Source organism: Mesocricetus auratus, unplaced genomic scaffold, assembly GCF_017639785.1.
Source record: "Mesocricetus auratus isolate SY011 unplaced genomic scaffold, BCM_Maur_2.0 Super-Scaffold_100009, whole genome shotgun sequence".
Lineage (NCBI taxonomy): Eukaryota > Metazoa > Chordata > Mammalia > Rodentia > Cricetidae > Mesocricetus > Mesocricetus auratus.
Genome location: NW_024429193.1, coordinates 23,391,448 through 23,407,909, shown reverse-complemented (window position 1 = coordinate 23,407,909; position 16,462 = coordinate 23,391,448). Strand labels below are relative to the sequence as shown.

Sequence of the window (16,462 nt, the reverse complement as noted above, 5' to 3'; positions counted from 1 at the left end):
TAACAGAAGTAGGAACTAAAAATGAGATCTTTCTTTGGGATGTATGAGCTATTAAATAATACACATTGCCTAGATATTTTTTGGTGCACGAAAATGAGGCTATTTTGTAAAAATGTGTCTATAGTAAAAACTTAAATTCTGTTTGTTGGAAAGCATCCTTGGGATCTGACCAGAGCAGATTAGTCTCTGTATAGAAGGACTAAGGAAACAGAAGCCTAACATACACTAAGCAAATGCCTCATTTTCATCATTGAATTTTAACCTCAGAACGGAGACTTCAATGACAGTACCGTGGAGTTGTCCTGGTGCTATCTCCAATCAACAGTCTTTGTTTGGAATCTGTTATGTAACAGAGACTGTGGAGTGTTTTAAAGGCTTGATGTTGATTATGATTTGGATCTTAAAATGTCCTCCAAAATCTGTGTTAAGAAAAGGCCTCGTTAGCAGCCTATGACGTTATTTGGAGGGAGTACAACTTTTTGAAGGTAGGGCCTCAAAGCAGGAAGCTAGGTCACTGGGGTGTGGCCTTGAAAGAGATGCCGGGACTCCAGCTCTTCCCCATCTGTGTGCTTCCCAAGCACCTTGAAGTGACAGGGCTCCTCTACCATCTGATCGTCCACAATGAAGGGCTCGCTCTGCCATCTGAAGGCAGCAGACCATGGGACCTATAAACTGTGAGCCAAAACCAAGCTTTGCTCCTTCTGAGGTGTGTGTACACGTGTGGAGTTCACATCCGGTGACTTCCTTGATTACTCTCCATCCTGTCTTTTCAGACTAACCAAAGAGCCCCAAGGAGCCACCTCTCTGCTGTCCCTTCTTCCTGCAGGCTTGGGCTACTGGGGTTGCAGGTATTTGTCATCCTTCTGGCTTTTTCCAGAGACACTGGAGGAGAAAGCCAGGCTTTCACATTTGCCATCTTCCTAGCTGCTAAGTATTCACTTTTTAATTATGAGAGGAGCCCCGTCTTGTCACATGTGGTGCAGGGAACAGATGGAGGGAGGCAGCAGAGACGCAGCTGCTGTTGGAGTTGAGGCAAGAAATGAGGATGGGCTGGACTGGGCAGCTGTCACAAAGAGAAGGAAACTTGCTGGGCTGAACATAAGCCGTTAATGACCAGAAAATGGTCATGGCAACTCTTAGATTTTGTCTTCATCTGGAGGAGGGCTATACTTTTGACAGATGTGGCCAACAGGAGTTTGTGGAAGACTAAAGAGTTGTGTGCAGATTTATTCAGCCATCAAGAAAGATGCAGTCTGCAGGGGAATGGGTAGAACCGGAAAACACTAATCAAGGTAGTGCAGAGAGACAAATACTGCATGTTCTCTCTTATGTGTGGATCCTAGCTTCCCAGTCACATGTGTGTTTATGTGGGAGTGAGTGTGGGGAGTGGCCAGGAAACTACGAAGGGGCCTTTGGGGGGCTTTAAAAGGAGGGAATATGGCGGGGGGGGGGGGAGGGAAGAACTCAAGTGAAAGACTGGGGGAGGAAGGGAGGACATGGGCAGGACATGACTGGGGGGGTGGGAAGAGGGAGTAGTGAGGAGGAAAAACCAGGACTAAGTAGACCTACTGCGCACGCCTGCGCGTGTGCACACATCCAGGCACACACACACACACACACACGCACGCACGCACGCACTCTGCAGAGGAGAAGTGTTGGACTGGGCCTGCTGTAGAGAAGAGTGAGGAGGTGGCACGGGGACGGGCCGTGGTGCAGCCCTGAGGGGACACTGAGGAGCACGGGCCATCAGCCGTGACTGACACATCAACATGACTGGCCCGTCTGGGACGTGTGAGGCCATGGGAGGAGAGCAGGCCTCAGAGTGGTGGGGCAGAACCAGGGGTCACGAAATGGACAGAGGTGACGAGGTGGGTAGAAACTTTAAAACTTCTTCCGAGAGGCTTGGGCCCATCGAAGGCATGTGAAAGGAAGTGATGTTCTATTGTCTCTAAACTTTATGTTCTTTAAGGCTGAGGAAATTATAGCCTGGTGATGAGGTACCCACAGCAGGCAGGAAGGAACTGATAATAGGGACTCCAGGCAAGAATCAGGGAGGCAGGACCAGCTAAGGGTGAGAGGGAGGTCCCCAGGGGCAAGACTGCCCCAGGGAGGGCAGTCACAGCCTACTGAGCCCAGGTGGAAGATCTCCCAGTGGGGATGGCCTGGCGCAAAGACAGAGACTGCTAATTGTTTCTGGGCTTTTGTCTGTTTTGCTTTGTTTTGTTTTGTTTTTTTTTTTTTTGTTTCTGTTTTCAATGGAATTTTGTGGCTAGGGTACAAGGTGAGTGAGAAGAAAGGGTTGTTGGGTTTAGAGGAAGAATGAGATGGTATGAAAATTATAAGGAATACAGGGCTTGTGGTCTGTACCGAGCTCCATTCCTGCACATGCATGTTTTGGGGGTGACAGGAGGAACTGTTAATGTGGGAAACAAACCAGGACCAGGAGTGTGGAGGGCAGCTGAAGGAGACGCCTGGGGGGGAGGAGGGGAAGAGCTGAGGTGGGGGGGGTATGGAAGAAAGGGTCATACGTCATGCTTATTGCCTGGGTACTGTCCCTTGTCTTGGGAACCCAGGGCTATTCACCTCTCTTCAAACCTTTAAAGAACCTCTCTTTAATTTAACAGGTATGAGCAATAGTGTTTCTTTAACCCCAACATCGAGTGTTTAGAGAGAATGTAAGTGACCCATGTGCAATGTGAGTGTCTTTGGGAACTGCCCCTTCATGTGTGTGGGAGCATGGTGGGCTGTGTCCAGCAAACGACTGGGAAGGGGACTGTAGCGCCGTATCACAGAGCAAAAGGAGATTTCTCAGCCCCGTTACCTAAGTGCTGCCTTGTGGAGGAAGATGAGGGAGGCAGCGTGTGGGCCTGAGCAGTGGTCCCGGGGCTGGAGGCTGTGGTTTCCGGGGTGCAGAAGGCTGCCTGGATCACGTCAATGGCCTCTGTGTAGCCCATCTGTCGCAGGGCCTCCATCAGCTCTTTGATGGTGCCCCCAGAGACCTGGCAGGAAAATGGAGAGTATGCTCGTGTGTTCCAGCCCCTCTGCAGACTGCGAACGTCAACACCTATCCCTTCTTCCCTGTCTGCTCCAGAGAGCCAGGGGGGCCTGGGGAGTACAGAGAGAGGAGTACCTGAGGAAATACAGTGTTTAAGTTCTATTTCCTGTCTTGAACCAAAAATCTCTCAGGAAATCACAGGAGAGATGGAGAGGGAGAGGATGAGGGAGATGGAGAGGAGGATGAGAGACAGGGATAGAAAAAAAGGGGAAGGAGAGAGAGAAGCTTGAGTTCACTGAGGTAGGGATCCTATTGCAGTGACACCTGTGCTCAGAAGTCAGGGAAGACAGCGGCTAACAAGGACAGCCTCACACTCAATGATCTCCCCATGTTTTTCTCCCTTTTGGTTTAGAGTTGTTCCAGTAGGAGTCACCTCATGAGCCCACGGCCCTGGGTCACCCTCTTGGAAAGGGTTGTGCATACTGTTCACAGCTTAGGCCCCAGTTGTGTGGTCAGGAGCGTTTTGTGTATGAAGGCTCCGAGAACATGAAAACAGGGAATGTCTAGAGGCAGGTGACCAGTCTTCTCAGGAAGACAGGTTCCATCCTACCCTGGCTCCCTTCGCCTCCCAGAGTCCAGGCAATGGCTGGTTTTCTTCCTCAGAAACGCCATGGGGAGGGGATTATGCCCTGGTCAGTGACACTAACCACAAACAGTTACACACACAACTACAAATGGCAAGGTGACGCCTTACCTCGTAGTTGTCCATGAGAGTTTTAGAAGGAGCAGGACTCAGTCGGAAGGCATTATTGAGGATCCCCAGACCTAACTTCTGTGCCAGGGTGGCCCAGTTTTTGTCTGGGTCAGGAGTCTCCAGCAGCTTGTAGAGCTGCAGCCTTGTATCCTCCGTCAGCTGTTTCATGTCTCCTAAGGAAGAAACGCGACTGCTTTAACCTTCCAGGGACAGTCAGTCGGAGAGGACCCGTCATTGTCATTTTGCTCCCCCAACTTCTGATGGAAGCAAGGAAGCTTCTAGAAAGGTCAGAGTCCCTGCTGAGCAGCAACATTCTGTACTTCTATCAGATCAGGGCCAAGCCTCCTCCTTTCAGACCCCTCAGGGCTCTGACTCTCAAGTAAGGGCCAGGCGTTCTGCAGAACAGCCTGGACCACGATGGCTTTTCTCTCCCCGTAATCCACAGCATGGCGGGAGGGGGAGCTACACTGGCTGAGAGGATCTGTTCCACCACAACTCACCTTGTGGTAGTATATCATCAGATGTGAACACACGCTCATATGGCTTCCCATTTAGTATGTCAAAGACCTGTTAGATAGGAAAACATAAGAAAATATTCACATAAATGACTTTTAAAAGTCATTAACCACAAGTTCTGGTGTTCTCTGAAGTTTCTTTGCTGGTGGTGCATAGGTTAGGGACGTCAAGGGTTACTGCGGTGCGTCAGTCTTCTGTGTTCCCTGTAGGGACACCCAGCCCAGCAAATGGGTTCCCAGGAGGCGCACAGTGCAGATGAGGAGCTGTCGCACCCTTACAAACCGACTGTCTCAGAGCCTTCACTGTGTAATCTGCCCTCTGGCTCTTTTCTCTTGGCCCAAGTCCCTAGTGGCTGCCTCCTCCTTTAGTCTTAAGGAAGGGCTTTAATGTGTTCATAGAAACCCACAAAGGAATTCCTAGTTTATTTTTATGTCCAGAAACCCCTCACACTGGCTTCTGATGGAGATGGCAAGGTTCTGGTCCCGTGCACAGAAGGGGTGACAGTTCTGTGGATTCTGTGCTTTTCTGACCGCTCATATCTCAACTCTGATCTGATTAAGAGACAGCTTTGCACTCGGGCCTCAGCTGACCTAGATCTCTCCTGGATAGGCATTTCAAGATAAATAAGCCTCTTGCTCAGCAGACTTCATACAAAGACACGTTCTGTAGGGAGGAGAGTGCCAAAAAGACCATCTGTTTCTAACATTCCTGAGCTACTGGCTCCCCCAAAACACCATGAGATGGATTGGGCAGGGCTCACCTGCCAGTTGGCAGCCATATCCAGGGGTGTGGTACCTGGCACCACACCCTCATCCTCTCCAGCCTTCTCCCAAGAGTCGTCCAGGTCATAAAGAGGCTCAAAGTTCTCCACCAGGGGGTCTGCTCCTACAGAATCAGGCAATATGGTGTTATGTAAAATACAAAGCTTGTCAACTTAGTCACTGCACACAGGGTCACATTTCTAAGGGTAATTTCTCTAGCTTACAGAGGCAATTATAGGCTAATGTTTATTTCTAGTAAAATTTAAAATGACTTTTTAAGTTTTAATCTACTTTTACTGGAAAGCTATCAAAGGATGTTCTCTATAGCTAAGGACACCGTTACAAAGGACTTCAAATACTCTGACTTGCAATTCTGTAGGATGTACTTAATTGAATGACGTATAGGTGGCAACTTTCAGGGACCAGGGTGCACCTTCAGGGTTAAGTCCTGAATCTTCAGATCTACGTCTACCAACGCACACATCTCACCTGCTTCCCTGGCCTGCTCAAAACAGCCAGTCTGCTTGATGTCTTGCTGCCCTCTGCAGTCTGGCCTGCTCTATTATAACGTAAGCACAACATAGCCAGGAGTGGGATGGAGAAATGGGTTAGAAGACTTGAGGGCTACACACGACCCTTCAGGGTGTGACCTTCAGGGTGTGACCTTCAGGGTGCCAGCCTAGGCTTCTTGTCTTTGCATCATAAAAGTTATTTATTTGCTATCTTTTCATGGTGAATTCAAGTGAAAACCTTTACATTTCTAAATTATGCTTTTACTTCTGAGACAGTATGTATCCTTGGTTGGCTCAGAACTACATGGACCACACTGGCATAAGCTTGTGGCAATTCTCCTGCCTCAGCCTCCTGAGTGTTGGGATCACAGGTGTGCAGCACTATGTCGACTAAGAGACAACATTTCCCCAGTATAATCAGTGACTTCTAAAATGACTCACATGCACTGCAACTGGGACCCCTGGGGCAAAACGAAGCACAGTTTAACTCAGGAGAGAAAGGCTGCTGCTTATTTTACTTTACCTTTACCACACACTCCGTATATAATTCAGTTTACTTGAATCTGTGAGAATGTGCCTTCCACAAATCTTTTCTAAAACGACTTCTGAAGTAAATCAGGTATGCCAAACAGGCCAGAAATGTCAATCTCATCAGCCATGTGTTAACACAAAAGCACAAGGCATTGGAGACAGAGGAGCTGGAGTGTTTCCTTATGCCTTACAGGACTAGAGAGCTGCCTAGAAGCACAAGGCATTGGAGACAGAGGAGCTGGAGTGTTTCCTTATGCCTTACAGGACTAGAGAGCTGCCTAGAAGATGGCCTGAGAACCCCAAGCAGAGCAGGAGGAGACCCGGGCAGAGGATAAAAGTCTGTAGGTCCAGGCTGTGGCACTGGGACTCACAGCTGTCTGGGACACTGCAAGTGGGGCCTGCTCATCTTTCCGGTCTGTCTTCTTGGCCATCAACAGGGATTAGTAACAACAGTACTGATCTCAGAGAGTCACTGCAGATTAAGTGTGGTAAAGGAGAGAGAGTATGTGGGAGGCCGGCCCGGTGCCTGGAACACAGAAAGGCAGCCAATGCTAGTGAGCTCTGATGTTTCCTGACACGGCCATCAAGGCAAACCCCGGGTCACCGGGTCAAACAGAGCCTCTGCTGTGACCAAGGTCTGAGCAGCCACGCAGCCTCCCTCTACTCACACTCTGCGGCAGCAGCACCGCAGCTCTAGGAGGAAGCCTTAGCTCTGTCCTCTCAGGCAGTCTGCATGGCTGGGGTCCACGTCCATCAGTGAGCGGGAGGCCATCTTACCTGCTGCTTTCAGAAGAGCTGCCAGTCTGGTGGAGCCTCTTCCAGCTGCAATGTGGAGCGGTGTAGTCCCATCATAGGTGGTGCTGTCCACATGGGCGTCGCCCTAGATCCACCCACAAAGGAAGGGTTAGCAGAAGGTCCTCTTCTCCACTAGTTTCTACCTCCCTATCTGCATGGCCTCTCGGGTTTGCCCAACTGCTGTGCTGGGCTGGCTCTGTCACTGAAGAAGTCCCCAGTTAGAGAGTGGGGTTGGAGCTGGCGATGCAGGAAGCGGCCCCTCTGGACTCATGCGCAGATGCTAAGCAGGGCCGAATCCTGACGGCACAGCTGGCACTGGCATCATTCTTTGAAAAGACTTCCCTAAATTCCCCTAGGGATTTAACTCAAGATCACAAGTGTCCTTTACCTCCAGGAGCAGGCAGCCGGCCAGCGAGATGTTGTCGTCCTCCACGGCCAGGTGCAGCGCTGTGCGCCCAGACTTCTGCTCCTGAGCATTGACTTCTGCCCCAGCAGCCACAAGCAGCAGGAGACACGGCAGGCTGTTGCTCATCACAGCGATGTGAATGGCATTTAGACCTAAGGCCAAGCAAAGACTCAGATGTGGGCAGCGGGACTGGCAAAACTGGACGGTGGGAAGGAGGGATACACTAGCTTGCAGCACTTCCGGTCTCTGTTGGGGGGCGTGCTTCAAAGGCTCTGAAGGCCCACCGTTGTGCTTTCAGAAGCCACAAGCTCCTATGACGCTCACAGGAGACACCGAGTTCCGGAATAAGCATTCTCCACATAAATGCTGCTTTGTATAGTTTCAAGTCAGGGTTTGCTCAGGCTTGCTTTTCCCACGTGCTGAGTAAGGCTCCCAAATCACCTTTAAGGGAGTCTGTGGTAAACAGCAGGAACAGCCACAAGGTAGGATGGACTCTGGTTGGCCAAGAGAACACTTGTGGGTCAAAGTCAAGGCCCACACATTTATCACGTGGAGAAGCCGAGAGGGGAAGGTTATGCAGCGATGTGGCTGCCCCTTACCTTCCCCATTGGGGCGGTCAATAAGGAGTGTCGCCTTTCTGTTCTTGAGCAGGACACTGAGGATCTTATCGTGCCCTTCTCTGGCAGCCAGGTGCAGAGCAGAGTTTCCCCAGCGGTCCAGAAGGCTCAGGTCAGCCCCAACCCTCAGCAAGTCCTCCACCACATCTTCCTGCTTGGTGATTACGGCCAAGTGCAGAGGTGTCTAGGAGAAAGGACAGGAGAGTCACTGGTTGGACGTGGGCTCCTGCAGCCCCTGGCTTCAGAGTCATCGCTGCAGCGAGAGTCATCCTTAGGGCGATCTGCCACTCCAGATTAACTCTTGACTCTGTCAGGCACTTCCTGTTTCACATGGTAGGCTCAGAGGCCCAAGGAGGGAACCAGCATGCGACAGTCAGGCCTACAAGATGCATTTAAAATGTGTAGTACTTCTGTTTTCGTCTCAGTCCAATTGTTGATATTTTAACTCACCTAGAAGCAAATTTAGGGTTTTTTTTTGAGTTTCTATCTACAGATGGTAATTCTGTACATTAGCAAATCCAACCAGAGTTGTGGTTTTTATGAAGAAATGTAAATAGACTATCAAGAAAAAAAATCAACAAAGGTACCATCCTTCTACAATGGCATGGAAACACATTTGCTAAATCAGAACACACTGCTGAGGGCTGGCTTCATGAAGTCTGCTGTTACAGACATATCTAACATCATCAAAGGTGCTACTGGATTCTAATAGGCATAGTTGGGACAATACAGCAGTCTTCCTAAGAAAGCTCAGGGAAAACCAATCCCAGTTACTGTACATAATAGGTAATGAAAGGTCTTTCTGATCACAACACTGTGCTTCCAGGGATGCAAGTGAGATGCCTGGAAAACTGTTTCCAGAAATAAGCAAGAGTAACACAATCATGAAAGAGTCTGTCAAAATAGATAGAGAGTAACGTTTCCTTCAGTACAAGCCTGTCTGCTTCCCAGGAGTGTCACAATGAAGTCCAGCTGTGCAGTAAGGATTTGCTCAACCTCCTATTCAGGGAACAGTTCCTGGATGGAGAAGCAGGGGGAAGGTGGGCCACCAACACCCAAGTTGCCATGGTGATTTTTTAGGTTTCTAGATCTTAACCTCCATAGGATTATATCTTAAACAGTTGTAAAGTTGGGGCTCAAGTTAATCCTGAGGAGCTGTCTGTGGAGCTCAATGCTCACACGCCCTAGTAACCCAACTTCTGACCCAAGGACAGGAGGACATGATGCAGACCCTCACTGCAATGCTGTGTATCCAGGTAACAGTGGGCAGCTGGCTAGGGTACTACAGCATTCTCTTTGGGATCAATGACAACAAACCAGCTGTACAAGGAGCTGTGCGGGGGAATGCTGGAGAGCCAAGATCCAGTACAAGGCTGCCTACACACGTGCAAGTGTGCTCAAGACTGTTTATGTGTTCATCCACTCACGTTAGGGACAGTCGTCTCTGTCACCCAGGCTGCATTGGAGTATTTATACCCAAGGATTCTTCCTGCCTCAGCCTCCTGAACAACAGGGACCACGAGCATATACCACCATGTTTGGCTTGGGAAAAAAACCTACGGAGCTATCCATAGGTACATGCATGTAAAATTAGTAAAATCTGATTCAGACATGTGGATTGTGTCTATTGCAATATCCTAACTGTTATATTGTGTTAAGCAGGATGTTAACTGCTGGGAACAAGTAGGTAAGTGAACTTCCAGTTTTCTCTCAGGAAACACCCGTGTCCTTAGTTTAATTTTACAGGAACTATGAATCTGTAAATTACTCTATATTGGACATTAAAGGAAAGGGGAATGCAAGGTAGGAAATGTATGTATAAAACAGTGTGGATTGTATGTGAAGAATGCATGTCCTCAAGTGCACATGTATGAAGCCAACACCCAGAAAAGGAGCCTTCCCACAAACACAACGGCTACATTTGGGGATAGGGACCTGTCACAGTCTAGGCAAGGTAATTTTGATTTCTTAAAATATATCCTCTTATGCTATTTAAAAATTATACGTATGTTGAATTTACAATAATTGAAAACACAGAGCAAAAATAAGTGCATGAGAAGTACCCCATAACAATTTATTGGAACTTATTTAAATAAACCAACCCCTGCCAAACACGCAATGTTTGCATTGGGAGAATGCAAGAAGAGACTATAGTTTAAAGAATGGTTTCAGAAAGCTCCTTTCTACAACACACTGTGGCATGAATGTGTCTCTGGAGAGTGGCCAGGACAGGGATTTAATCATGACAGATGGCCACAGAAATGTACTGTAATCAGTGAGAGGCATTTGGAGAGAATGCTTAAGATAATTTACAAATAATCCAAATTATTCCAAGAACTGTATAGCTTTCTGTTAAGAATAGTTATTAAGTTAGGTGTGGTGGTTCACATCTGTAATTCCAGCTCTGGGGAGGTGGAGGCAGGAGAATTGCCATGAGTTTTGGCCCATTCTGGCCTATACAGTGAGTTCTAGTCTAGTCTGGGTTATGTATCTTGTCTAAACAAAATAACAAAAGCAAACATTAACAAGCTGGGTGTGGGGGCACACATCTGTAATCCCAGCACCCAAGGAAATGACTGGAGGGGTCCTATCAGTTCCATGCCAATGTAGGCTATCAATCAAGTACAAGGCTAGGCTGGAACATAAGTATACCTCTCTCAAAACTAGAACAACTCCATAAAGCCAACAACGAAGTCCAACAGTTAACCAGAAAAAAGTCAGTGTGCGCTTGAGGCTAAGCAGCCAGGGGCACGTAGGGAATGCAGAGGTTTTGTTCACTAGCGGTGCCAAGGTGGGGAAAATGGGGTAGGGGGTATGAGGGTAGGGGGGTGCAAGCCTGAGGGGCTCCAAATCAGAGAGGCTTTTCTCTTCAACACACTGGAGAGGCTCCATACATGGAAAGCTGGTTCCACACCACAGGCCCTAGCTTCTAACCCCACTGAGCCTGCTTCTGCAGATCCTATCTGCCAGCAGCAAGACAAGGGCTTCCTGGAACCCGGCTCCAGGCAGTGGAGGGAGAGGTCTTTGAAATGAGGGCTGGGGAGCCACAACATCCTCTTCCTAGGTTTGTTCTTATCCTTGTGATGGTGAAAAGCAATCAGCCTTACAGTCTGGAAAATTAAACTTCCAGGTCAAATGACTCTCCAAATATCAGCACTACCCCAAGATGGTGCGGAAGATTGAGGAACACAACTCTTCGTTGTGTTTTGTTTTGGGTTTTAGGACAGGGTTTCTCTGGGTAGTTTTGGAGCCTATCCTGGCACTTACTCTGTAGCTCAAGCTGGCCTCAAACTCACAGAGATCCGCCTGCCTCTGCCTCCTAAGTGCTGGGATTAAAGGTGTGCACCACCACCTCGGCATGAGACACACAGCTCTTGAATAACAGGTTATCCTAATTATTTCACGATTCGGTGAAAGCCCCAAGCTTTCCCTGATAGCTCACTGGAGACAGAAGTGTAGAATGCAGTGTGGGATCAGTTCTGCTCCTCTAGGATGAAAACCCCCAGAGAGCTACAGGCCAGCAGCTTAGCATTTGGTGCTGGTGACCTAACCCAAAGCTTTACACTCACTAGTTAAAATCTCATCACATCCACTCCCAGCCTCCAATTAGGATTTGTAAAGTAATTTAAAAATGCTGAATTAAAAATAAGAAGTAAAGCTGGGTGTTGGTGGTGCACGCCTTTAATCCCAGCACTTGGGAGGCAGAGGCAGGGGGAGCCCTGTGAGTTTGAGGCCAGCCTGGTCTACAGAGTGAGTTCCAGGACAGGCTTCAAAGCAATACAAAGAAACCCTGTCTCAAAAAAACCAAAACAAAAAAAAAGTAATTTAATGATTTCCTTTAAAAGAAAACGAATTTTTAGATCTTTTTAGGTCTTGTGTGTGTAGATGTGTGTGTGTGTGTGTGTGTGTGTGTGTGTGTGGGTACACGTGTGCCAGTGTGCATGTAGAGGTTCTTGCCCCTCACCTTGCTTTGAGGCAGGGTCTCCTGCTGCACAAGCCAGAGTCTCCCCTCCCCCCCAACAGGGCAGAGCTACTAAACCTGGCTGCGTGAGGTTCATCGGAGATGAGCGCTGGCCCTCACAGCTGCACCCACTGAGCCATCGCCCAGTTCTTTCAATCTCTTTTAAAATAGTGAACTTTTTCTTTAAAATGAGAACACATGCCAGGAACTGTGGCACATGCCTGTCCATCCTAGCATCCAGGAAGCTGAGGTAGGACACTGATAGCTCAGTGCCATCCTGGGCTACACAGTTGGGGAGAGGGGTGTGGAGACAGGAAGAGACAGACAGAGAGGGGGAGAGAGAGAAACGGTGGGGGGACATGAAGAAGTGAAAACGATTAGTTTTAAAAACAGAGTGATGTGGCTGTGGTTTGCAGCAGGGCATGTTCTCAGCTCTGGGGTAATCCCAAGCACCATCCCAGACACGGGCCATCAGAAGTACACTCTGGCCAAGTGAGTGCAAAGAGAAACATAAAAGCTAACAAGAGGGCAAGACCAGCAGGACCCAGAGAGGACCTGAGGGGTGGGAAAGGGAGTGGGCAGGAGAGAATGAGAGGGTGAAGACAGGAGGGAGCACTCAGAGCAGGCCACCATCTTGGCTCTGGCCTGGGAGGATCCATCTTGGCTCTGGCCTGGGCTCCCAGCATCCCATACACACACGTTGGTTCTACGTGGAGTTTCTAGTTTTTCTAGCTTTTGCTTTACCCTAAATCTGTATCTGGCTTCAGCTGGTCATGCTGTCTCCTAACTTCTCAAATCCGAGTTGGACAGAACACTGGTGTGTTGGGCCCCAGCCCCAACGGGTCTCTGTGAGTTGCTGGTCAGCCTACAAATGCAACTTGTTTTCCAGTCCAAGTGCTTCCTGTTTTCTAGTCCTGACTTACTGCCCTGTCCTTGACCCTCTGACATCAACATCCAGCAGGAGGAAAACACACTCTCTTCTACCTGGGGTTTTTCCACTGTGCTGTAAACCTGTATATAAAGCTCCTCCCTCCTATTCTCTCTCTCTCTCTATCTGTCTCTCTCTCTGTCTCTCTGTCTCTGTCTGTCTGTCTGTCTGTCTCTCTCTCTCTCTTGGCAATAAAGGCAACACATGCATTCTCTTAGTACAAACAGCTGGACATCTGTCTCTCTTTTCCTGATAACTCGGACTAGCTTGTGGCGCAGGCGCCGCACTGGTGCTCAAAGAGCTTTTACTGGGGGCTGTCTTCCCATTCTTGTAACCTTTCATTGCTCCGTGCTCTGGCTTCAGAACCTTTGCTTGTTACATACTCGATACAGTGGTTCAATACCTCTTGCCAGACTCCAAATGCATATAAAGCACGGGCTTTTCAACTTGATTTTCTACATAGCTGTGATCTCTCTGGGTTTTCCTTCTAAGCTGTATCAGCTCTGAGTTTCAGAGCTTAGAGTTTGCCTTCACAGGATTTCAGTGTGGGGTTATTGCTATCAAACCCATGACCCAAAGCTTCTCATTTATAAAACAACACAACTAAGGACACTTTAAAGATAGCACCCACAAAAAGGTTTTTTTCTTTTTTTCCTGCTATTATTACTAAAAACAGCATAACTACGTATTATAAAATGATGGTTTTCTTTTCTTCAGCGATTGCCTTGAGATTTCTGCCTACCTGATACAGATCATTCCTCATGTTGATGATGTCATCACAGATCAAACCAGAAGTGACTTCTAGCAGATCCCTCACAAGCTGAGCATGAAGATGGATGATGGCTAAGTGTAAGACACTGGAATGAAATACAGTGCAATAGTTAACTAGGGTTAACAAATGAGAGGAACAAACGTTTTCAAGGAATAATTGGAAATGAAGACTGAAGCCAGCTGTTATGCATGGCTTTCTTTGGCCCTACTATGTTTTAAATCTGCAAATGGACTGATCTGAGGTGACCCACTGCCTATCCCAGGCTACGACACTCGCTGATGGTGGCTACCTGACTCTGGCTGGGAGTGTCCTCTTCTGACCAAACCCATGAAGCGCAAAGGCACCCACCCTGGCTGGAGACCAAATGGTCCTCCTTCAGACCAGGCAGTCTTCCCTACCTCTTCCTTATGGACAGACAGTGAACAAAAGTCAATGTCCAGAAAATCATATACACTTTGATGAGAAACAATCCGGCCTACACCCCGTGCTTCACTGTTGCTCTTGCTGGAATGCTGGCAGAAGGCGTTGGGGAAGTGATGTAGGCATGGCGCTCACACACTGAGTGAAAGGCCAAGCTTCAGAAGACGCCTCAACATTCCCATGGGCAGCTTAGCATCTCACAGAAGTGCCCCTCCCTTCAGCCCCTCAGACCCTCCTGGGAATTCCCCCAAAGCTAGAGGGTTCTAAATTTTTTTCTTTATTGTTGTTTTCTATGATGACTGTAAGTCAGCCTAGATATCAGTCTAATCTGACAAGCTGAACAAAGACGAGAGGCCAGAGTGCTCCCTGTCTATCTATACTCCTAAGTGGGCTCCTCTGTGTCTTCCAGGCCTCACCCTGGCTTCTCAGGGGGCCTGCTTGTGTCTGTGTCCTGCATGACAAGGAAGGCCACCGTCTCAGCTGTTCCAGGTCCTTACATACAGCCTTGCTTTCCTCTCCACACACGCGCTGGATTGCGTGTGCCTGGCATCCCTTTCCATGATCCTTCCTTAAGACGCCAGCATCCCCCTTCTTCAGATGCATGTCCTCATCAATTCAGTGGGCCCTTAGAGATGTCACGTGAAGCCCCTGTGTCCTGCCTTGGTTAGCTGCTCTGTTTTGTGGTTATTTGCTACTAAATGCTAACTGGATGCGTTTCCCCCAAAGACACCTTCTGCTGGTCAGGGCTGCACACAGAGAAGGTTGTCTGGGTTCCTCTTGTACTGTAGAACAAGGCCAGTGGTTATACCACATCCTTGGTTATGCCACAAGCGACGAGGACAGAGGTCTCTGTATGAAAGCCCTGAGGTTGGCACTCTCCTAATGCATTTTGTTTTTAAACCAAGACTTAACACAGCAGTCCAGAACGTTTCCACAGAAAAGGACTTCCTGTGTTGACGCTATTTTAGGATCTTTAGATAAAGCACTTGGCTCTCTAGATTGCTGTCGCTGGCTATTTTTATAGGCCTCTAGATCATTTCAGAAGTCTCGATGAAATGACTAAGAACTGCAAGCAGAGCCTCAGGAATGGACAGCAGGCGTGGTACCCGCAATGTCAGACTTCCATGCAGCCTGGCCTGGAGCTGAGGCAGAGTCCATTCACAAACTAGTGAATATTAACAGAGGCCTCGGAGGAGGAGCCAGTAACTAGGGAGGAGTAGCATTTCCTCTTAATTATTGGACTGATATTGTTGTCTTTTCTGGGACCTTCCTTGGGTAGAGTAGACATAATGCTTCAGGGACTTGGCAGGGCTGCCAATCCCTCTCTCAATTATTTTAATAACTAAAGGAAGGGTTTCAAAATCAACAAACCATCCGCTCATCTGAGTCCCTTGCCTAGAGAGACAGCATACTTTAGGGCTTGTCAGACTGTTTTGACTACAGCTCCTAAGAGCGTTCCCTGTCTACCAGTGTGCAAGCACCCATGTGTCTACTCCCCCTACCCCAGACAGCACCTGACTAACTCACCTGTCCCCGTTCTTTTCCTGTCTACCAGTGTGCAAGCGCCCATGTCTCTACTCCCCCTACCCCAGACAGCACCTGACTTACTCACCTGTCCCCGTTCTCATCCTGCACCGCGGTGAGATGGCGCTGCACAGCCAGTAACATCTTCACGTCTCCCGTCACCGCGTAGTCGAAAAGGGCATTGGCATGCCTCTTGGCAAGCTGCAGAGCCTTCTCAAGAAAGAGGTTATCTGCAAGGCAATGTCCACAACCACAGCTGAGTCTCACTCGCTCGCCCTACACGCATGGCATGGCACACCATTTTAGTTGACAATGCTCCTTTTGGTGCTTCTGGGTTGGGGTGACTAGAAAAAGCACAATTGGGCATTGTCTCACTGACAGATAATGTAGTCAAGAGATTGATTTCCAAGTGTCTGTGGGCCGTGAGGAACCATTTAGAAATACTTGCCATTTTAAGGAAAATACTCAGTGCCTATGACTTACGGAAGTAATCAATCTCATGGGAACTGGATTTTGCCATGACTTTAAATAATCATTTTATAAGCTAATCCTCTTCTGGAATCCAGTCAGAGTCAACGTGAAGAAACATACCCTCTGGCCCCAGCCATTACCTCGGAGAGCCACTGGTGTCTTTGGAAAATTCATTCTCTTAAGGTCAAGGGATAGCAAACTGTGACCTACACACAGGGCACATCTAAACCTGCTTTGACATGGCCCCATGGACAGACACTGTGCATCTCAGAGAAGGCATTTAAAGAAGCAGAGGAAGGAAAATACGTAATAGTAACCGGATGTGGCCACCATGTCTAAACAGTTACTCTCTCTTTCTGGATGATTTCTGACCTAGAGTTATGACACATATGCTAATGAGGCCTGTTCAAAGGAACCGTTTCCTTTAAATTCTGCTTCTTTAAGGAGAGCAGGAGAACAAAAAGAAAAGCCTCATTTTTGGGCAGACTTCTTCAATACG

At 48.3% G+C, this 16,462-nt stretch overlaps 1 protein-coding gene across 2 annotated transcripts in view; it reads right to left on the bottom strand.

The window, feature by feature from the left end:
• The window catches only part of Nfkb1 (nuclear factor kappa B subunit 1), a 114,745-nt gene that overhangs the window by 1,382 nt on the left and 96,901 nt on the right, over positions 1-16,462 (bottom strand). The window contains exons 16-24 of one of the 2 annotated variants that reach the window (XM_040751747.1): positions 15,581-15,722; positions 13,519-13,633; positions 7,870-8,071; positions 7,253-7,422; positions 6,847-6,949; positions 5,026-5,150; positions 4,250-4,316; positions 3,750-3,922; positions 2,822-2,999 (exon numbers count right to left, since the gene is read on the bottom strand). In XM_040751747.1, coding sequence (XP_040607681.1) covers positions 2,822-2,999; positions 3,750-3,922; positions 4,250-4,316; positions 5,026-5,150; positions 6,847-6,949; positions 7,253-7,422; positions 7,870-8,071; positions 13,519-13,633; positions 15,581-15,722 — 1,275 coding nt within the window. The remainder of the gene's footprint in view (positions 1-2,821; positions 3,000-3,749; positions 3,923-4,249; positions 4,317-5,025; positions 5,151-6,846; positions 6,950-7,252; positions 7,423-7,869; positions 8,072-13,518; positions 13,634-15,580; positions 15,723-16,462) is intronic. The other variant, XM_040751749.1, reaches the window with a different exon arrangement.